The sequence below is a fragment of the Diaphorina citri genome, unplaced genomic scaffold (genome assembly GCF_000475195.1).
Source record: "Diaphorina citri unplaced genomic scaffold, Diaci psyllid genome assembly version 1.1 scaffold364, whole genome shotgun sequence".
Taxonomy (NCBI): Eukaryota; Metazoa; Arthropoda; class Insecta; order Hemiptera; family Psyllidae; genus Diaphorina; species Diaphorina citri.
The window spans coordinates 151,809-175,549 of record NW_007377799.1 but is presented as its reverse complement, the minus strand read 5'-3'; the positions used below and the strand labels follow the sequence as shown (position 1 = coordinate 175,549).

The following is a 23,741-nucleotide window of genomic DNA, read 5'->3' as shown; positions in this document are numbered from 1 at the left end:
TATAGTGAAACAAACGAACTACTACCACATATAAAATCTTCGATCTAAAATTTAGAGTACGAATATAGGTGTCTACTTTGTTATTTGTTTGTTCACCAACAATAAATTAGACGGATTAGACTATTTCTAAATCCAAGACCAGTATTCAGCTCCAGCATCAATAGCTACTATTCTGCCATTCTCTCCAATTACATATCAAATTACCAGAGCAGCACATTTTATTCTGAGCGCAGTACCACGCTCCGTTTCTACATTCACTTCTATTCTTAGATCTTCTAGGACCACATTCCTGGCAAGGTCGTTCACTGACTCTAAGCTTTAGCATGGTATCAACTTCCAAGCTTAGGAACACTGTGTATCGGGCTTTATAGCTTTGGAGTGTTTAACAAAGAGACTGTAAGCATGTGAGTTGTAGTAATTATTGAGGTTTGCTGTTTTATCAAGTTGTTTTTTCGTGTTTTCAGGCTTTCTTATAGGTTTAGTTCTTTAACGAAGAGGTTGTAAGTATGTAGTAGGTAATTATTGAGGTTTGCTCAGATTCCTCCTTCGTATTTTTAGAATTCCAGGCTTTTATTAGGTTTGGTCTTTGACAAAGATTAACGTCATTCTAGAAGTTTACTTGTTGGTATTTTCGGTTTTGTTCTGTTTTGATTTGACATGTTAGGCAATTTGTTTGAGAATATAATGCAGTTCTACTGTTCTATCATTATCAGGGATTAGAGTGGGATCCATAATATCTTCCGATTAGTTTCTACTAAGTTCCTTTCCATGTCTTTTTGATCCTTTTATTTCCTGTATTATCTATTGATTTAGACTTAGTACGATTGCTAGCTGGATTATCGTAACCATTTTCAGTTGGGTAGGCAATAGGTATTATTCTTTTGATTTCTAAAGGACATTATGCATATTTTTTCTTCTCGATTATTTTCTTATAAGTTCCTTTTTATGTTTTCTTCAGTTGTTTGATCCGTTTACGAGGATATTTGTATTGTCTATTGAATATCGTCGCCATTTCTCGTGTTTTCTCTGTGTAGTCATCATTCTGAGAATTCGAGGACCCTCATGTTGTTTTTCAAGCAATGTTTGTGCCAAAGCTATCGATTCGGTTTTTTGTTCCGTTTTGAAATGTCACCGCCGCGCCGTTACCTACTCCTAATTAAAATTCCAACATTGCTTTACTTTGGTCTTTAAAACCTGCCACATTATGTATTGTAGAAAACACGAAAAAAACAACTTGATAAAACAGCAAACCTCAATAATTACTACAACTCACATGCTTACAATCTCTTTGTTAAACACTCCAAAGCTATAAAGCCCGATACACAGTGTTCCTAAGCTTGGAAGCTGATACCATGCTAAAGCTTAGAGTCAGTGAACGACCTTGCCAGGAATGTGGTCCCAGAAGATCTAAGAATAGAAGTGAATGTAGAAACGGAGCGTGGTACTGTGCTCAGAATAAAATGTGCTGCTCTGGTAATTTGATATGTAATAGGAGAGAATGGCAGAATAGTAGCTATTGATGCTGGAGCTGAATACTGGTCTTGGATTTAGAAATAGTCTAATCCGTCTAATTTATTGTTGTTGAACAAACAAATAACAAAGTAGGCACCTATATTCGTACTCTAAATTTTAGATCGAAGATTTTATATGTGGTAGTAGTTCGTTTGTTTCACTATACCTAACACTCGAAGGGTCTGTCCCAATTTGATGAAATTTGTCAAAAATATGGAACACATAAAGGAAAATTTCTCTTTAGATTAGTAGCTATTGATGCTGGAGCTGAATACTGGTCTTGGATTTAGAAATAGTCTAATCCGTCTAATTTATTGTTGTTGAACAAACAAATAATAAAGTAGGCACCTATATTCGTACTCTAACTTTTAGATCGAAGATTTTATATGTGGGAGTAGTTCGTTTGTTTCATTAAAACACTCGAAGGGTTTGTCTCAATTTGATGAAATTTGTCAAAAATATGGAACACATAAAGGAAAATTTCTCTTTAGATTTTAACACTCGAAGGGTTTGTCTCAATTTGATGAAATTTGTCAAAAATATGGAACACATAAAGGAAAATTTCTCTTTAGATTTTGGACTCTGTTTGGGAACCCAATGCGAGCCTGTTTCCAAGAGAGTTCGGATAAAGGGACTCTTTCATACTGTACGAGCAAGCAAAGATGAAGTAGAAGAAGAAAAAGAAAAACGAGGAGAAGATGAAGAAAGTGGAGGACAAAAGAAGACAAAAAAGTTTAAGAAAAAGAAAGAGAACAATTTAGTTAAAAGGACCTCAGGAGAAAGAAACGGAGCAAAACGGGTGTCCCAGTAGTAATCAGTAGTTTATACTCACATGAAGTACATGAAGTTGTACTCATATTCCTCACAGCTGCTCATATTGATGCCAACACAAAACTCACTTGGAGAAAACCGGTTGGAACAAAACCACTGGCCGACAACAAAGTAAAAAAAACAAACAACAATTGAAATTTATGGCCAGAAAAAAATGTTGTCCACAAAGAAAACTAGATTAGTTGTATCTGACTAAAGTTATGAACTTTGCCAATGACGATGACGTTACTAACAGCACGTAAACCTCGTAAACCAATAGCTATAAGGATATAACTATATAGTTAGAGGTTAGGTTTTATGGGTGTTGGTTGAGATTAGGTTAAGGTAGGTTAGCAAAATACGAAAATATAGGTACATAGTTCTCGGAATAGGGATGGATCGTTTTATCAAAGCAATAAAATCTCCTGAATTACCAAAATGTTCGTTGATAGTATTGATATTCAACAGTTTTCTAAAATCTTTGATTCTGCTCTGAAAATCTTCAAAATGTGCCTATCTGCTCTCAAAATATTTGAAATTTCTGGAAAAACAAAGTTAATTTCGGGAATCTCAGATTTCTTTTACATAAAATGAGTCCAAGATTCCAAACCAATATATCTATAACATTGAATGGACAAATCGACTTGGAATTACTTGAACTTGCACGAAACTATGTGGGCATTCATTATTTCATTTATCACATTCACGCTCTAATAATTTCAACCTTGGATCGAGCACAATCTTCGACCACTATTGGAAAATGCAATTCTTAAGATTAAAACTGATAGTGAAAATCACGAATACGACTTCCACAGAATCTGGACACCGAAATTGGCCACGGAAAGAAATCTTCTTTTTTTTTTTCATCTTTCTATTTTTTTTTCTTCTTCTTCTTCTTCTTCTTCTTCTTCTTCTTCTTCTTCTTCCTCCTCCTTATTCTTTCTTATTATCTTCTTCTTCTTCTTCTTCTTCTTCTTCTTCTTCTTCTTCTTCTTCTTCTTCTTCTTCTTCTTTCTACCCTCTTTTCTATTCCTCGTTCTCTTCTTCCATCTTCTGTACTCATCATCCTTCTTTTCCTCCTCTTCTCCTTTTCTTCCAACTCTTTCTCATTATCTTTTTTTCTTCTTCTTCTTTTTCTTCTTTTCCTTCTTCTCCTTCTTCTTCTCCTCCTCCTTCTTCTTTCCCCTCCTTTTTCTTCCTCTTCATTTACATGAACCTTGTTCTCTGTTTTACATAATATTATACGTTGCTATTAATATTTACCTTAGTTTTAACTTTACCGCTGTACCCATGTTTATTTAATGGGAGGTCTGTACTACTGTGAAGGTAGGTAAGGAGGTCTGTACCTATTCTGTAGGTAGGTAGGTAGGGAGGGAGGTGTGCTTTCTATGTAGGTACTAAACTTTGCTTGTACCTACATAGGTACATTACCTACAATACATCAGATGCTCGTTAAGATTCTTACCCATGTTCCTGGTTAATGGTTATTAGATGGTTTGTCCCTGCTTAATCGTTAGTTAAATGGTTATTAGATGGTCCAGTTGTTACAATGGGTCAGATTTTTTCGGCTTCTGTTTCTTCTTCTTCTTCTTCTTCTTCTTCTTCTTCTTCTTCTTCTTCTTCTTCTTCTTCTTCTTTTCTAAGTATTCTTTTTTTTATGGCGTCTCAGTATTTTTCTATTTTGACCCGTAAACTTTCACCCATAGATAAATACACGCCTATCGATATCTAATATCAATTATCTAACTTACACGAAAGCTAAACAGTACTTACTTACATATATGTATATACACAGACATTTCTTGCATCATCATCTAGTAAGAGGCAAGAGGGGAGAGGGGGGTAGTGAATCATTCAACTCGTTCAAACGAATAGTTTTTCTGACGATGACGAATAGATTTGTACTCGAATAGAAACTGTATGTTGCAGTAATATGTGGCGAGTGCGCGAGTGAACTCGGGTCAGAGAACCCAATGAATAGTTTTTTTTTCCACTCGAGTTGAACAAAATAATAATCGAGTGGACTCGAGTGAAGTCAAACTCGAGTCCACTCGAGTAAAATCATTCACTCGGCCCATCACTACTCTGGTCTGCAGTCCATCTTGGGCTATGAACTTCGCCTATGGTGTGGGTGTTCCCTCTGGTACATTCAAGGTATTCCAGTATGCTCAATGCACCACGTGGTTCTATGAGGCAATAACGAGTTGCGCCGATCGAACTCTGTACGATATCAAACTCTTTATGATATCAAATTATGCTGATGAAACAGCAGGAAATAAAATATACCAAATGTGCTAATACAAGTGTACAGACTGCATCGATTGTGATTTGACTCCAAAATCATATACTTAATTAAGAGATTAAATTTGGTACATTTTAATCTACAATATCTCGACGAGGTTGTGTTGCTGTCCTGTAGTCCTGTATACTTGCAGGATTGTCTTTCCCTCAAGATCATTTCGTGTAGCGATCTTTCACGTGATCTTTCGTTGGAAATTTACTCTTTTTTCTAGCTTGTAACCTAATCCTAACTCTGTAACGCCTAAAAAGTTGATTGCGAAAGTTCATGCTACCCCATGACACCCCCAGAAAGTCAATAACTCTCCCAGATTTTGTTCGAAAGAGCAAAATGTTGTATCAAATAGTGCCGTGACGACCAACTCTGCATCTCAATTTACCTTGTATAACTGACCATGCATGACACCTTGACACCCCCAGAAAGTCAATAACTCTCCCAGATTTTGTTCGAAAGAGCAAAATGTTGTATCGAGTAGCGCCGCGCCGATCAACTCTGCATCTCAATTTACCTTGTATAACTGACCATGATTGATAATTACATCAATGACATCGGCATCACAATGTGAACATCACCGTTTTAGGTACGTACATGAACATAGAATCTATGAGTATGAACTATAAATATAGATTTTTAGATTGCTCATGGTCTATTGAACATGTTAATAATGCATGAGTGAAGAAAAGAGAGGGAGGGAGACAGCGAGGCAGAGAAAGGAAACGAGGAATAAAGAGAGAGAGAGCGAGAGAAAGAGCGAGCGAGAGAGAGAGAGAGAGAGAGACAGAGAAAGGCGTAGGGAGAGGGGTAAAAGATAGAGAGTTCAGCTTTTTAAGGAACGAAAGAAACCATATTTGCACTCATATTAACATATACAAATAATATTTAGGTAAATATACCTCTGTAGGTTGGTAACCACCTATCTATATCTATATCTAACCTCTGTTTATGTAACTTGTTTTCCATTTATCTCTCTTTCCACTTATGCACAAAAAATACCTAATAGTTAAAAGAAAAGCAAAGAACATTCCATCAAGTTAAGGTCGGTAGGTAGTAGGGTGAAAGTTTATCAGTGAAGGTCAGTAAGGGTGATAGGTGTTGGGGTTTAGTGAAGGTATACATCAGGTATTTGTGAAAGTCTTTCTAACTTTCTATTGATAACAGTAAAGAGTAAAATAATAGCTGCGGCAAACAGTTTGATAAACTCACTGCCAAACTTGGAGAAAAATGAGAAACAATAGAAACTTTCCAGGGGGAGAGAGAGAGAGAGAGAGAGAGGAGGAGGAGAGAGAAAGTTGAGAAAGGAGAAGAAGGAAGAAAGAGAGGTAAATAAAAGAGAGAGAGAGAGAGAGAGAGAGAGAGAGGAGAAAAGGAGAATAAGTATGGAGACTGAGCCGGGAGAGTGAGAGAGAGAAAATGAGGAACAGCGAGAGGGGGACAGAAAGTTGAGATAGAAGATTGGAAGAGAGAAAGGAAGAAAGAGAGGTGAATAGAAAGAGAAAGGAGAGAGAGAGAAAGATGATAAGGCGAACGGAGAGGGAGACAAAGGGGGTGAAAAGGAGAAGATAATCAAAATGAGCCGGAGGGAGAAATGAGAGAGAGAGAGAGAGAGAGAGAGAGAGAGAGAAGGAAGAAAACAAGGTAGGTATAGAGTAAAGTTTGGAAGTTGTTGTATTAAAGGCTATGGCAGAGTATTAAAAGTTTCGTCAAAGTTCTCATAAACAGAAGAGTAGAGGAAGCAGAAATAAAAACTTATCCTCTCCTGTTATACGTAGGTATAGTAGAAATATTGATGGATAATAATGAAACGAAGAACAGGTAAACATACTAAATCCTAAAATAGCTAAAGGAACGAAGTGAGATCTAAGTTTTAACTCCAATATTTTTCCTCTAAATAGACAGTTGAGATTCGACATTTAACTGATTTAACGAAGAAAATTTGGTGAGCTTTCGAGAATACTCAGATTCCCATCTTCTGAATTTCGTTGAATGTCGAATATCAATAAATTGTCTTTTTAATTTTCATTTTAATTTGTGATGATTCTTATCTAAATAATTATTTTAATAAGTAGGTATTTGCATTTTTTTTCTAGTTTTTCGAACGGTTTATCCGACTAATTTTTCCCACACATGAATCTCCTCCTTAACTGACTTGGTATTTCAATTTCAATAAAGAGGTATAGGTAGGTACACCATTAAACTGTTACAGCATAATGTGGCGTCTTGTTCTAAGCAATCTAAGCCGACAATCTAACACTAAATAAAGCAATACTTACCTACCTATACACTTATAAACAACAGCAAACAAACAATAGAGAAGTCACATACCATGTAAAACTTGAAAAAGCTGTAAAAATGGTTCAAAGCAGACCTTTGAGGGTGTCGTAAACGCAAACGCCCCGTTGTCTGAGTGATTTCTAAAAAGTTTACTGAATCAGTTAGTGTAACTAGACTAACTATAATAATAGTTACCTACTTTAGTTCTTAATACTTTCCTGATTTGATCGAAATACCTATATCTACCTAGGTACCTGTGTAGATTTAGATATTTGTACCTAACTATAGTAAGTGCATAGATCTAGTTATGTAGAGAGACCACAAGAAATTATTGCTGTAGCTCCGTTTATCGAACGTATTACCTACACATGGACAACGAAATTAACATAATATCAAACCGAAATTCTAATGAATGTTCAACTTTTAGCTATACTTAGATAATATTCATTAGCTAAACTTTTAGCTATACTTAATATTCATTAGCTAAACTTTTAGCTATACAGATGTCGTATGCCCCTGATTTATTATTACCTACCACCGTTGGCGTTACCGAAAGTTCCAAATCCCATGTACGTTTGTACTTATCAACCAACGAAACTTTGGTACCATGAACTTTCATTGACTTTGGCATACACTCACCGAAAGTATAGACGTTAATATTTTTACCCGCATCTGTCCGAAGACCTAACTGGTTAACTAACCTTTCCGTAATGTAACTCGTCGTGGCGCCGCAATCCAATATACTTAATATTCATTAGCTAAACTTTTAGCTATACTTAATATTCATTAGCTAAACTTTTAGCTATACTTAATATTCATTAGCTAAATATCTACCTTTTAGCTATCCTATCTACATATCGGTTGATTTTAATGTTCACATGTTCTTGGTCATAGTGATTGACATTGGAAGGTTAAACCATATTATGAACAATGGATTTTTAAATCTTATGTGGCGCCAGTTACCAGAAAAGTCCAGGGGACCAAGGTACAACGGGGGCCAAGGTACGACTAGACACCCTACCTATGTATTTCTGTATTTAGTATCCTTAATCCGAAGACAAGTTTGATGATGTTTGGTTATTTAGTTTCGATCAAACCAAAAACCAATATTTCGATCAAATTTACGGTCGGTTCGGTTGTGTTCTACTGATAACAGATAAGGTGTCTCCTATTATTATAAATCACTACTGTCCAATAGATTGATAGTGGGTGTGTCCGTCTGTTTCTCTTCAACTCCATAGAACATGTTAGACTTTTATGCCCGAAGTTATGGGTTCGATACCCGGCAGTGGTGAAGTTAATGAGTCTCGATTTCGGCATTTTAGGGTACTCACCTTCACCTTCCCTTCGTGAAGTTTGACGGCACCGTTAGCCCAGTAGTAACGAGACTGCTTGCCATTCAGAAGGTTCCGAGTTATTAGAAGAGAGAGATGGGAAGACAGATGACACAACCAGCGACAAAATAATTTGTACTCGTATTTCGATTGCAAATATTTCGACAGGTTAGGTACTTTCTGGTGTTCTCTTATTGATCCAGCACCTAAATGAGATGTACTCGTATTGTGTCTCTTCTCGCTCATCTGATGAGGGACATACTACGGGATGGGCATGCTACGACACAGACCACTCGAGTCCTAGTAGTTCCATTGCTTCTAGTTTGATTTTTTCATCTCCTCACTAAAGGTACCTACCTGCACTTCTACAGTGCTGTCCATGACATAAATTTTCCTTCCATCCTCAAATGGCCATGACTTTTTTCCGAGTATTAGAAGCAGTTTTTATTAATTTAAATTTATGATTTCAATAAAAATAATAAAATTATCATAGACGACCGTTGCATCGCGTTGGTTAGAGTAGTACACTATTTATATATACCTACATAGGTAGGTAGCAGGGTCGGTCGTCAAGAAAAATTTCCGGTCCAGTGACCTGTTCCAAGAACAACTTCCCACTTTTCACACCTCGTGCAGCAAATGTACGTGAGTATTTTCTGGGCGTGGATTAAAAAGCGGGAAGTGTGCAGTTTTTCAGTGACCAGGGCCCAGTTTCCGCTTCCAAGCATAAAATGACCGGCTTGTATTTTTAGGAGTTTCGTTTTTGGGCCCCCTTAGAAGTATCAAGCCCTGGTGAATTCCTCCCTACTGTGGGGAAATGGAGTGAATGTGTCAGTGGAAGCGTATTTGCGAAGAGAGAATAGAATTTCCCCACAGTTAGGTGTAAAAAAGGCGAAATGAAATAAAAAATCCGTAGTAGTATTGCAAAAATAGTAATAATATAATATGTAGGTTTTTATAATAACTGTATGAAATACACAAAAAAATGTCCGAAAATAATAAAATGTTCCGATGAATTAAGAATGTCCGAGAGAAAAATCTGAAAATCTGAATTGTGAAAAATCTGAAAAGTGTCCTGAAACTGGCCGAAAAAAAAAAATATCACGAACTCGCGAGAATTCGCGACCCCTCCCCCCCCCCCGTGTGAGGCCTTTTGACGACCCTGGCCTGGTCTCAAACAACATTAAACATTTACACTTTATAGCGATTACAATATTTACAATTACATTTATAGAACTACAATTGTAATTATAATTATAGTGCATGATTACCGTGTGGGGTAACTTTAGTTCCCCTGTTGCCTTTTATCACGAAGAATTATCGGACATCGAACATTTTGGTCCCTAGGGGGGGAGTAAAAAACGCGAGTACTTATCAATTTTATCAATTATTTATATTTATCTAATATTGCTACCTATTACTGTTATTTTGTTATTGCTAGTAATAACACTGAATGTCTACATACCTACTGAGTTCTTGTACCTATGCTTAACCTACTCACTTCTAATCACAATAATTGTCTGATATGAGCAATTGGAATAACAAAACCTACCAACTAGGTGTTTGGAGGGTTTAAAATGGAGAGAGAAAACTTCTGTGATGTTGGATCAAGATCAAATATCAACAAAACCAATTTTATGCATGCGAAATCTAAGAAGCAAGGAACATAAATTTTCGAGCAGAACAGTCAATAATTTTTCGTGTAAAAATCAAATAATAAATTCAATATGGCTCCCGTAAAAATAAATTTAAATTTAGCTCAAGTGGCAACCAATACATTCACGCCTCTCCATTTGGTTCAACCCTAAAAAAAAGATCCAATATCAACCGCCCATAGGTATTAGCCCATTCAAGGTCCGCTTTGAATTTGATTTGAACCTGAAATCCCTTTAACCCCTTGTGTGTCCATCAGCTACCTGGCCTGCCATTTCTGTGGATCTAATCTCCAATTTTTCTGTCTTTGGTTGTTGAGTTTTCCAATTTATGAACGAACGAAGTGTTTTCTGACTTTTACATAACTCAACGATTTTGAGATTTTGACGGTTCGAATCCCAGCAGCGACGTAATTTAGTCCGAAGAAAGCCATTAATAAAATTAGACATATTTTAAGGTCGTCCAATACCAAACAAATGTCCAATACCAAACAATAAGGTATGTGCCAACTTTAAGTCCTATAAAAAGTATAAGTTAAGTGTGAGTGTTGGCAAACCAAAAATGTCATTTAAGGTCTTCCTTCTTTTTCTTCTTCTTTTTCGGTCCCGTCAAAAAATTCTACGTACTGTATTGATCAAGTAACGGCATTTGTGACAAATATTTATGCCATAGGTTCTCAATTCTCATACAGGAAAAGCCCAGTTTGAGACTTAGGTGTAGGGGCAAACAGCCTTAAAGGATGGGTTGAGCTTGTAATTATAATTACCGAATAGGTAATTATAATTACCTTACCAATATTTATTAGAAGAACAAATGGATTTGGATTGGAATCAACATTGAAAGTATAAGGAGGCTCGGCTCAGCTTTCGATGTTAGTCCAGGCAGTGTGTCCTTGGCCTGAAAAAATCGAGGTCTTTCCCTGACACGGATGAGGGAAAGAAAAAAATATCTCTCTCCTCTCCCCCTCCCAAAGTCCCCTGGGGGTAATATAGAGGGGAAATTTTCAATGAGATGGGGAAAAAGGAGAAAATAATGTTTTTGGAAGAAACGAGGGATTTTTTTTCCCTTGACGTTTGATAGATAGAGGGAATTGTACAACGGAGGTCTTATCGTCCCGAAATCTAAAGGAGGTCAGAATAGGAGAAATCTGGCCGTTCCGAGAACGAACCTTAATTCTTATCTGTTTAAAGATCATGTTCGCCCCGGCGGGAATCAAAATATCGACCTAGGTAAAGCCGAAAGCGGCAGCTCCTACAAGGCAGACTTGCTACCTTCCAAGCTACCTGGCCTGCCATTTCTGTGGATCTAATCTCCAATTTTTCTGTCTTTGGTTGTTGAGTTTTCCAATTTATGAACGAACGAAGTGATTTCTGACTTTTACATAACTCAACGATTTTGAGTTTATGTGATCTCCAGATCTGTTTGTTTTGTCTCCATACCATAGAATGTTTTCTAACTGAGTTTGACACTGAATCACTCACTAGTTCATTCCGCTCTCTATTTCACCAAAGTGAAGAGGTATTTCCATTTCCTCAAACAGAGGGAAAAATCCCTCTCCCAAATAAAATCCCTTTTCCTGCATGAAATACGAAGAAAAGTGTTATTTTCTCCCTCCTCGTTCGTATTTTCTCCGAAAGAAGGGATAGCAAAGGGGAAAGCGAGGAGAGGGAGAGGGGTAGGAGAACCATGGGAGGGGGGAGGAGGAAATGAGGGGAAGAGAAGTCAGCTGATTGTTGTAAAAAAATAGATGTAGAAGAATTTTTCTCCAAATGCTAAAAAAGATACATAATAAATAACCTAGAGGCTGGTGCTTTTCCCAGAACACATAACTTCAAACATAGGATTTCCTATTGGAAAAACACATCACGGTGATTTTGTTAACAAATCTTGTAAACTTTTGCAATTAAGTACAAAATAATCAAGTACGCTTTATTTCTTAACAAAATAGGCAGTAACCTTACAACATTTTTTACAAACTTTTGCTGTGTTATCTATATAACAAGACATTTGTTAAACTTTTTTTCAAGTTCTAAAAAGAAAATTCCAATATTATTGTCTCTTCTTTTGACAAAATAAATTTTCCTGTGCATATCCTGAACTTTTTTCTGTAATTGGGGCAATTTCCTGGGCTGTTTTTAATATTTGTGGATAACACAAATTTATATTTGTGTTAAATGTTTTTCTCTTCTTTGAACGTTGATCAGTGGTTTTAGATTTAGAGACAAGTTGTGTGTAGACATTTTGGTGTGCCTGTGGCGTATAACAAAGGTGTTTTTCGGGACTTTTTAAGCAGTTGGAATTTTTACCGAATCTTTTGTAGAGTTCTTCCCCCAGTTGGATATCTTCTTTTTATCTTTTGCTCAAGTTTTTGTTTTGAATCCGAGACATTGTGAAGACGTTTTTGTGCGTGTTGTGCTCGAAAAGTGCTTCTGTGAGTACAATCATCAGTATCGGTATCTACCATTTCATCTAATACTTAACGTTGTGGTATTTTCTTTTGATTTGACCGAAATTCAAAGTGCGTGTTTCAGTAAGGAAGGGGGTATTGGTTGGGCCTTTGACCCTTTGAGAGATTGCTCTATAACCGTGGACTTCTTAGAGGGGGCTCTACATAATTAAGAATAAGTACATACATAATGTTTACATACGAAGTACAGAGGTACCTACAGGAAATTGAAAAGGGGATGACACACATATTCCCCAAGTTCTCCCTAAGCTTTACAAAGAGAGAGAGAGAGAAAGAGAGAGAGAGAGAGAGAGAGAGAGAGAGATCTAGGGAATAAGAAAGGGAAAGAAAGGTAGAGATGGATGTGGATGGAGAGAGAGAGAGAGAAATAGGGAGGAAGAAAGGAGGTAATAGTGGGATTTTAGCAGAATATAGATTTATAGAACAAGGAAGGAATAAGTAAAAAGTAGGTAAATACCTATATACACGGTGTTTCGAAAGTCTTTACATACAGAGTGTTTATTTAGTCAAAAGATAAAACAGTACCCTAAATTTCAGCTTCTCATCTTTAGCCGTTCGAAAAATATTCAGGGGTCCCCGGACTTTATAAACACCCTGTATACCTACCTGGGTATAAGGTAGGGCAGTACCTATCTATCTAGGGTCAAGTTCTGTACCTCTGGCATAATGTACCGGTGATACGCATGTATTTACCGGGCCTCCACAGTGGGTATATCATCCGATGGTACCAGACATGATGATAACATTCCATACTTTCGGTAAGAATTGTCTGTGGCATCCAGATTGTCCATGTCTTTTCTGTGGTTCAAATATATCTCGAGTATGTCGTCGATATATTTGTCTCTTCTGGGCGTTTGGGTTTGTCCTTTTCTTCTCTTGTCTGTTTGTCCTTCTGCTCTTATCTATTTGTCCTTTCTTATCTTGTCTATTCTAAGCATAGTCTCAAGGCATTTGATTGGTCAATTTTGACTTGAGACTGATCTAAGAACGATCAATCTTGTTCATAAATACGAGTGTTACTCTCAGTATTTCCGTTACTATAATTTTGTTTTGTTTTTGTTTTCTTTCTCCCCATCAGGACTCGTCGGGCCTCCACAGTGGGTATATCATCCGATGGTACCAGACATGATGATAACATTCCATACTTTCGGTAAGAATTGTCTGTGACTCGGATGACCTTTTTCTTGGGTTGGGACGGAAATCGGATGATTTGGGATTTTCGGACGCAACTGGTGTTCCTCCACAAGTGATACAGCCTTGACACCCAGTTTGTGTTACATTAAAACTTCCTTTCCATTTAAAGACCTGCTACTTTTCGGACATACTGTACATGAAAGGGATCAAAGTATATCAGATAGGTAGAAGGAGAGAGAGGGAGAGAGAGAGAGGAGAGGGAGAGAGAGAGAGAAGGAGAGAGAGAGATAGGTAGAGAGAGAGAAGGAGAGAGAGAGAGAGAGAAGAGGGAGAGAGAGAGAAGGAGAGGAGGAGAGAGAGATAGGTAGAGAGAGAGAGAAGGAGAGAGAGAGAGAAGAGGGAGAGAGAGAGAGAGGAGAGAGAGAGAGAAGAGGGAGAGAGAGAAAGATTCTCTTATCTTGTTGTACCTACAGTACGGTAGCAAAGAGTAATTTGAGAGTAAATAGAAAAGTTTTGTCTCTGTCAATTGTCTGTGGCATCCATATTGTCCATGTCTTTTCTGTGGTTCAAATATATCTCGAGTATGTCTTCGATATATTTGTCTCTTCTGGGCGTTTGGGTTTGTCCTTTTCTTCTCTTGTCTGTTTGTCTTTCTGCTCTTATCTATTTGTCCTTTCTTGTCTTGTCTATTCTTCTTCTCACGTCTTTCTGTTCATCTTTTCTTGTATTTGTGTTTTTCACTTATCTGTTTGTCCTTTCTTCTTCTTCATTTTCTTCTCTTGTCTTTGTGTATTTCTTACTTCTCTTTTGGTGATTTCCAGCAATATTTTCATGTTCTTTTTTCCTATTTCCATTTTCCTCTATGGTTCGATGATTCGATCCTTTACCTTATCCTCTCTGTGTTGTGTGTTACTAACCCTTGTCTTTTGTGTTTTTCTGTTGCTCATTAATTTATTATTGTTTGTTTTTTCTTGCTTTCATTTTTTCTATAGCGATAGCGGTCCTCCTTTTTTTTATCTTAAAGCTGTCTGTTCTATTTTTATTTTTATTTTTTTTTTTCAGCTTTCTTAGATCATTTTCAGCTACTCTGTTATACCTAATCATCTTTTTTTCACTTTTCAATCTTTTCCAGCTACATGGCGACTATCTTTTTGCTTCTTTTTTCGTTGAACTTTCAGTTCTTTCTAAACATCATAGCTTCTTTTTCACGACTGTCATGATCTTCACATTTTCTCCAGCTGTCTTTCGCTATTTTTTCCAGTTTTCTTGCATCTTCTTCTTCTCTTTCTTTTTCTTCTTCCTTTTCTTCTTCTTCGTCTCTCTTTTTCTTCTTCCTTTTTCTTTTTCTTCTTCTTTTTGCTATTTTCCAGATTTCTTGCTCTTTTCTTTTTTTTTCTTCTACTCCTTCTCTCTGCTTTTCCAGCGTTCTTTCTTCTTTTTCGTCGTCTTCTTCTTCTTCTTCTTCTTCTTCTTCTTCCTCCTTCAGCTTTCTTAGATCATTTTCAGCTACTCTGTTATACCTAATCATCTTTTTTTCACTTTTCAATCTTTTCCAGCTACATGGCGACTGTCTTTTTGCTTCTTTTTTCGCTGAATTTTCAGTTCTTTCTAAACATCATATTAGCTTCTTTTTCACGACTGTCATGATCTTCACATTTTCACCAGCTGTCTTTCGCTATTTTTCCAGTTTTCTTGCTTCTTCTTCTTCTTCTTCTCTTTCTTTTTCTTCTTCGTCTCTCCTTTTCTTCTTCCTTTTTCTTCTTCTTTTTGCTATTTTCCAGATTTCTTGCTCTTTTCTTCTTCTTTTTTTTCTTCTAGGTAGGTACTCCTTTTCTCTGATTTTCCAGCGTTCTTTCTTCTTCTACTTCTCCTCCTATTTCTTCTTCTCCTAGCTGTTTTCCCAGTTCTCTTCCTTCTTTTTCATCTCTACTGTCGTCATTGTCTCTGCTGTCTAAACGTCTTAGCATCACCTCGGGGGTTGTGACGGTCGGGGTTTCTCGTCACTTCTGCTTTCCTTAACGTCAACGATGTCTTTTACTCTGCGTCTTTTTAACATTGCTTCTCTTTACTTTCTATTTTAACTGTACAGAAGTTTCGTACGTCATTTATTATTTTTTTCTATCTAAAGCTCAAAACAGAGCGGAGCGGAAAGCATGGAGCTTTTTGCTCTCAGTCCTATGCGGTTTGAATAAGTCGTCACTTCCCTGCAGGCCCGTATGCCGGGGGTGAGGGGGGGGTGGGGGAAGAATCCAAACAGCCGCCTATGGGGGGGGGGAGATTCAAATTATAGGAATATAGGCCAATACTTATAGTATATTACTACATTTAGGAGCAAAAAAAAAGCCCGAGGGGGAAGGGCGGCCCTTTGGCCGCTCCCACTAAATACGGCCCTACTTACCTACCCACAATAAATACGGCCCTTCTTACCCACAATAAATACGGCCCTGGTTAGGATGTTTAGTTGTTTAGCTAAGATATTTAGCATGTTTAGTATTACGTACGATGTTATCTAAGGCTGAAAAAGGATTAGCTAAACTGCCAAAGGTATGTACCTAGCTTGGTATATTAGGACGCTATGAAGATTATTGAAGATGTCTTTCATAGAACTTTTGGATAAGAATAGAAGGATTATGGATGCTTTGGAACTAGCTCGGTTAAAAATTAATAAAAAGGTTGTTAATACTTAGGTACATACCCAATAAGTAGGTATTCCGAGGAATAGGAAATTGCCAGCCGTACCGAGAACAAACCTTATCCGTTCAGGATAAAATCCGCCCCCGGGCAGGAATCGAATTCACATTATTACTCACCTATAACACGAAAGAGAGTTTTGAGTTCTAATACCAACCACGCGCAATAATCTAATTTGATTTGATCTATGTTTTTGATTTCAGGAACAAGAGTCGCAGTGTAGATCACGGTTTTGCTTCCCCGTTTGATTTAGACTCACTCCGATCCAAAGTAGAAGGACGATTTGAATCAGTCGACAAACTTCATAAAGGTAAGATTCCAATATTGTCTTTTTCTCCTCCTTAAGAAGGTAAAGCTGTTTGCACTAAGTCTTATAGTCAAATAAGTCTTATTATAGTCAAAGGCCACCGATTGATGTGAACAAAAATACAAAAGACAATTTTTCTTCCAGTCGACCGTCGACTATTTGTGAACATAGCTTAAGATTAACTGACTTTTAAGTAGGTACCTTTATCGGGGACAGGATTGACATGAGAAGTAACACGCGCAAGTAGGTACCTAGGTATATCTATGTTCCGAAAACAAAAAAAAAAAATATCCTCTACCTTTTTTTTTGTGGATCTCACTGCACTACTAGGTAATGAGCCTCCTCAAATGGCTGAGTGCATGTCGAAATAGCCACCATCAGCAGCCTGACGTGTCCAAGAGAATCACTCGTCTTCTCGTCTAGACTCTAAATAACTTTAGTGATCCGCTGCAACTATTGAACCAATAAAGAATCATGATAGAGATCGATCATCGAGAGAGATCGAGAGAAAGAACATGATAGAGAGATAGAGAGAGACCATAACAATAAAGAATCGCAAACCATGGGGGAAATACTTTTATGGGCGCCGTATAACTATTATGTGTATGCAATATGCAACGCAGGTTGTAAAGGTTTTTGATTACGAGGGTTTTACCCACCATTCGATGACAAGCTAACCGCCTACTCACATTAAACCTCACCCAGCCTTTCCGAATTTCAAAACCCCGAATTTTTTGACCTCGTCGCGAATCGAACTCGAACCTCCTGTCTGATAGACCAAGGTGTGATAATGATACTGAACCATATCGTGGAGGGAGGTTATTAGACCTACCTATTTCACCCAAGACTCTAAACAGGATAGGAAATACATACCTACCTACTTAGAAACATGAAAGAAAACCCTCGTCTTATTCTCAACACAACACGAAATTTTCAACATCCTAAATCTCATACCTATATTTAGATACCTACCTACGTACACTGAGGTGTAAAAAAAAGTGTTTCACCAATGTTTCTATGCCAGCCTAGTTAGCTTGGTTGGTACCGCGTCTACCTTGCAAGCGCTAGGCCGCGGGTTCGATTACCGCCCGGGGTAGATTTTATCCTGGAGGGATAGTGTTCGTTCTCGAAACGGCTGGCTTTCTCCTATCCTGTCTTCCTTCTCTCTTCAATTTCGGGACAATAGGACCTTGGCAGTTACAGTTCCCTTACTGTAGATTTGTACAATCCTTAGCAGTTACAGTTCCCTTACTGTAGATTTGTACAATCCTTAGCAGTTACAGTTCCCTTACTGTAGATTTGTACAATCCTTAGCAGTTACAGTTCCCTTACTGTAGATTTTTACAATTTCCCTCTGTCAAACCTCTTAAAAAAAAAAAAAAATCAATTATTGGACTGACTTTATTAATTGGAAACTGATTGGCCACATAATCAGGAACGCACAATGGCGAGTTAGCCACTATTAAACATCCCCCCTCAAAAGCTCGGAGAATACCGGTCTGGACCACGTAATGGTCTGCCATATAACGACTTGTGCAAGGACTGTACCTCCTACATTGAAACACCTACCCACAAATTTTATTTCAAGGTAGGTAGAGGTAGAGATTTGATAGAGGGACCTGATGTAACAAAGGAGGTCTTATCGTCCCGAAATCGAAGGGAAGTCGTTCCGAAAACGACCCTTACACCCTTATCTGTTTACGATAAAGTTCGTCACGGGAGGAAATCGAACCCGCGACCTTGCACTTACAAGGCTAGTGTACTTCGAAGCTAACTATTAGGCTGGCAACAAACAGGATATGATTTAGAGGCAAAATAATAATAATGATAATAAAAAGAAAATCTGGAAATTGCATTGTGAGAGAGTTTGATAGGGGGAGGGAGAGAGAGAAGTAGGTCGAGTGAGAGGTAGAGAGAGGGAAAGAGATAGCTGAGAATTGCAATTCGAATGTACCAAAGAAGAAAAAAAAATTAAGGAAAGTAAAAACAATACTTTTCTATACAATCTGTAGGTAGGTATTGTAGATCATTACTATCACTTATATTCCCGGTCAATGAAAGCTTATAAAGATTGCGATTGGTTGAAAGAGGAACCCAGAATAGTGTTTCATTCAGTCTCTGTCGTGTTGCACCAAGTCTCGTGTGAGGGGTGACTGGTAGAATCAAGGCTAACACTATCACTTGGCAAGCGAGTGGCACAACACGACAGACATTGTGTACGGCTGTACGGTATTGAGACCAAGAGAGTTAGAACTGAGTTACATTTCGTTCTTATTTCTCGAACAATTCTTTCTGTAACAAAGATTTTTCACACCCAAGTTCGTCTTTGTTGTGAATTTATTTGTGGTAAAGCAGAGCTTTTCACAACGATTGTGGATATCATAGCATTACCAAGTCCGTCCTTTGCAAGTGTGATACTCACCCGGCCCCGGAGTATATTACTGTGGGGGACACACTACCACAGGTTGAAGAACCCTAAGGGGTACTTATTGGTTTGATCACTCCTGTTCTAGAAGTAATTTGTGTACTTGAACGTCCAACTTGTTTAACTGCGTCATTTTCTTCTGTTTCCTCCGCTGGATAGCAAAAAATCTAGGCCTTGTTTAGACTGCTTGAGGGGGGTATTGGACCTTTCAGTAGTTTGCAACAATGCTAACAATTGTTGCTTTTGTTTACAATAGGTATTAGGTAGACTACAATATTGTAGACAGGTATGGATACTATGGATCTATTTCCCTATGTTTAGTCTTTGAGTGCATTATACTGTGGACATCAGAAATGTCTATTTCTATCCAATACTCACAACGATTGTGGATATCATAGCATTACCAAGTCCGTCCTTTGCAAGTGTGATAGTCACCTGGCCACGGAGTATATTACTGTGGGGAAGTCACTACCACAAGTTGAAGAACCCTATGGGTACTTATTGGTTTGATCACCCCTGTCCTAGAAGCACTTTGTGTACTTGAACGTCCAACTTGTTTAACTGCGTCATTTTCTTCTGTTTCCTCTGCTGATAGCAAAAAAATCTAGGCCTTGTTTAGACTGCTTGAGGGGGGTATTGGACTTTTCAATAGTTTGCAACAATGCTAACAATTGTTGCTTTTGTTTACAATAGTTATTAGGTAGACTACAATATTGTAGACAGGTATGGATACTATGGATCTATTTTCCTATGTTTAGTCTTTGAGTGCATTATACTGTGGACATCAGAAATGTCTATTTCTATCTAATATCTTTGCATCAATCCATGTTGTTCCTGAATCTTCTACAAATTCTACATTATAATAATTATGTGTGCCTACACTCTACATCAACATTTCTGTCAACATCCAGTTATTCAACATCAACACTTTTGTTTAGACTAGACATGCGAAGAATTTGTTTGTTTGTTGAAAATTTGGAGAAGTGTTCCACATTGCATTCAAGCGTCTGTCAAAATGGTTTGTTTGTTCAATTTTCACTTGGGTAAATATTGCAATTGTATTTCAAGAGATGGTTTATTGAACTAGCTTGGTTTTGTTTCTGTAGGATTTCCCCTAGGAAAATTACTTATTTTCCCTGAAAGCCCAATCAGTCCTTGATAAAATGGCCCGGTCGATCTTAAGGTGTGTCCACACATAGTCGATCGACATCGAATCGACGCCCGTCGACTGTGTCTGGACACACCTTTACCGTTACTGAACCATTAGCGTAATCGTTTTTAAAGGCCGATCACCTCTGGGGTCAAACAATGTCCATCATCTGGCACCATCACTAATAACGTCAATCACCCATTATAATAAACACCTCATTACAGTGTGACCTTTGCTGACCTCTCCCTCCATGTTCTAAGAACAGTTCTTCCTTGGCGACCCCGTTACTTTTGACATATTGGACCATAGCAACAAGGATGAGGTAAGGAAATATCATGGAGATTATAGCGTGAAGGAAGCTCCGGAGTACTCCAGACACAAAAAGTAGGAGATAAAAAAAGGGTGTTCCACCGATTTCTTTCTTAATTTTGAACAGAAAACTCGAAAAACCGATATTAGGATATTTGCATCCATTTTCAAATTTTGAGATATTGAACCAATTCTTCCTCAATCCATTGTAAATGTAAAGATTAAAAGGTTCTGTGTACATGTAGGTGAAAATTCATTTGTTAGCAAGAAAAAAGGTTAACATGGCTAGAGCTAGAGACCATCACCCCGGTGTATAGCAGATACAAAAAGACATCTTTTCTTTATTCTGCCATCGCCATTCGGCGAAAGCTAAAGCCGCTTAGAGGCTCAAGTGTATCAACCAAGGGTCCCAAATTTGTGCTACTCCACGAATCTAGAGTCAGCAGTTCCGAGAACGAACTTTACCTATATCTGTTTGCGATAAAATCTTCACCGGGCAGGAACCGACCCGGCGACACAGTGCTTACAAGTTAACTAGGCTGACCCCTACCCCTACATCCTACAGGAATCATCAGTAGTTAGGATCGCGGGTTCGGGTTCGGGCAGCTGACATAGGTACTGCCAATTGCCACCATTTCGGGACAATTAGACCTCCATTGAGAAAAATCTAGAAAGCATACATTCTGGGCCACCCTGTCTATGTATTTATGTGATTGTACTGATTGTGTAATACCTATCAGAGTTATTGTTGAATTTATCAAATTCAATACCTAGTAGGTACCTACTATAATTCTCGACCATACTACACCTCTGTCTGTAGTACAAGGTGACTGTGGTAACTCTTTCACTCAACACCCAGCCATTTGTCTTTGAGGATAATGGCGATGTCAGAATTGACCTAACGGACTGAGATGGATATTTCCATTCAATTTTTTGAAGCTTTCTTGCTTCCTGGAAGATTTTCACTGTGAGCCCTATAAAATATTTCACCAGGGAGGTCTTGATTGTGAATGTTTGTGAGTGTTATATCCCTACCCTATGAATCTTTCAATGTATTTCGTTGAATTGCGTGTCGTTGTTGTTGTTGCTTCTGCTGCTGCTGCTGCTACAAGCTTGGGAGGGGGGGTAGTCGGCGGAGGAGGAGGAGGAGAAGGAGGAGGAAGCCCAAATGTCCGAAAAACGTCCAAAAATCGCTCAAAATAATGTCAACATAATGACTCTTAGTCCGGAGGCTATGGGGCTCAACTATTAAAAGTACCGTGTCCAAAAGCCGGGATAAAATCCGCCCCGGGCGGGAATCGAACCCACGACCTAGCGCTTACAAGGCAGACGCACTACCAACTAAGCTAACTAGGCTGGTTGGAAGTTTGGAACACCCCTTACAAAGTACGTGTGATATGTACATTGTGTATGTTATTTGAGGAGTATGTAGCACATTTATGTCATCGTACTAAACGCATGTGTGTCCTTTGCACATTATGCAAGACATTATGGGATACACTTCCTTTTATGTATGCTATTATCATTATTATCACTAGATATTATTATCATTGTGTATGTGTGTGTACTAGTAAATATCATTATTGTGTGTAAATTGTACTAGGACCATTATTAGTTATGAGTTATGACTGTAGGTTATCATTATTGTTAGTACTACTTCACAGAGAAGCAATCTAGTGAATCTAAAGTGCATATTTTTCAGTCTACAGTCAAAGGGACCAAGGTTGTACGTAGAACACTCTTGTAACCCAATTTGAAATGGATTATAAGGTCATGAATTCTACGAGATATTTCAAGCGGCGAAAGAGCTTTAATAGATCAGTTGCGCTTACTTGGGTGATATTTCAAAGTCATAGAGCAGGAAAAATGAGGACCAACGAAATTGTTCTTTTTCTTCTACGACTTCTGGATCCCGAGATAAATCGATTTAAAAATTCCGGTAAATCGTGAACTTTGACGTCACGGCATACGCTCCCGTAGGCGATAACGTCACATCAAATGTCCCGAGCAAAGCTCCCTCGCAGGCAAAGCATTAATGTGTTTGTGCGCATACGTTTTTGAGCAGTTCTTTCTGCTCCTCCTCTAGCGCGCTTGCATAGTGGCGCTACCTAACGGACGAAAAAAACAACTGCGTAAAGTCTGACGTCACACATATTGAATTCTTTCATTAGAACGGAAAATAAAAATACGCGGAATCGAATGGTGAAACTTTTAGAACTGTCCGACTTAATGTAATAGAAAGTCGTGTGATGTTCACACCAGATTTTTTTATTTAACTTAAAAAACCTCACTTTGAGGTCTGACCATTAGAGGGTCTGAAGACCGAAGTCGAGTCGGAAGCGGCGCGGCGGTCTGACAGACAGTCGAAGCGTGAGTGGCCACCTGAGGTCAAGTATAACATAACCATTAGGTCAGACCTGACTGACCTAATGGTTATGTTATGTATTTCCACCTGACTGACCTATGGTTATGTTATGTATTTCCATTTGGTCAGTCCTTCTCCTCCTCTTAATCCTTTCCTCCTCATCCTTCTCCTACTTATTCTTCTTTTCGGATCATATTTCATTTCTTTCTCCTTTTTCTCGAAGACAACCGAGACGTCTTTTTTCTCTCCCAGCTCCTCCTCCTCCTTCTCTTCCTCATTTCCGTGCTTTGTTCTGTTTTCTTAGACTCTCCTTCCCTCTTTTCTCTTCTTGTTCTCCTTTTTACTCCCCTGCGTAATAATAAAGGAAGGACGGGCTAAAAATTGAAAATTTTCTGCCAATCGGATTGCTCAATCCAAGAGTTTAATTTAAAAAACCTCACTTTGAAGTCTGACCATTAGAGGGTCTGAAGACTGAAGTCTGACCATTAGAGGGTCTGAAGACTGAAGTCGAGTCGGAAGCTTCCCTGCTTCCATCACACATGTTCCGACGCGGCGGTCTGACAGACATCAGTCGAAGCGTGAGTGGCCACCTTTAATAAACCTGACTGACCTAATGGTTATGTTATGTATTTCCATTTGGTCAGTCCTTCTCCTCCTCATCCTTCTCCTATTTATTCTTCTTTTCGGATCATATTTCATTTCTTTCTCCTTTTTCTCAAAGACGACCGAGACGTTCTTTGTCTCTCCCTGCTCCTCCTTCTTCTCTTCCTCATTTCCGTGCTTTGTTCTGTTTTCTTAGAGTCTCCTTCCCTCTTTTCTCTTCTTTCCTCTTCTTGTTCTCCTTTTTACTCCCCTACTACTTGTCCTCTTTCCCTTTCACTCTCTCTTGCTCCTTGTCCTCTTCCTCTCCTTGCTTTCTTTTCTCTTCTTGTTCTTATTTTCGCTCTCTCCTGCTCCTTGTCCTTCTTGTCCTTCCTTCCCTTTTTCTTCTTCCTCTTGTTTTCTCAAAGTCTT

At 38.2% G+C, this 23,741-nt stretch overlaps 1 protein-coding gene across 1 annotated transcript in view; it reads left to right on the top strand.

Moving 5' to 3' along the window:
• Positions 1 to 23,741, top strand: part of LOC103508071 — an 85,074-nt gene that overhangs the window by 25,807 nt on the left and 35,526 nt on the right. The window contains exons 2-3 of the mRNA XM_026822781.1: positions 13,425 to 13,496; positions 16,375 to 16,481. Coding sequence (XP_026678582.1) covers positions 13,425 to 13,496; positions 16,375 to 16,481 — 179 coding nt within the window. The remainder of the gene's footprint in view (positions 1 to 13,424; positions 13,497 to 16,374; positions 16,482 to 23,741) is intronic.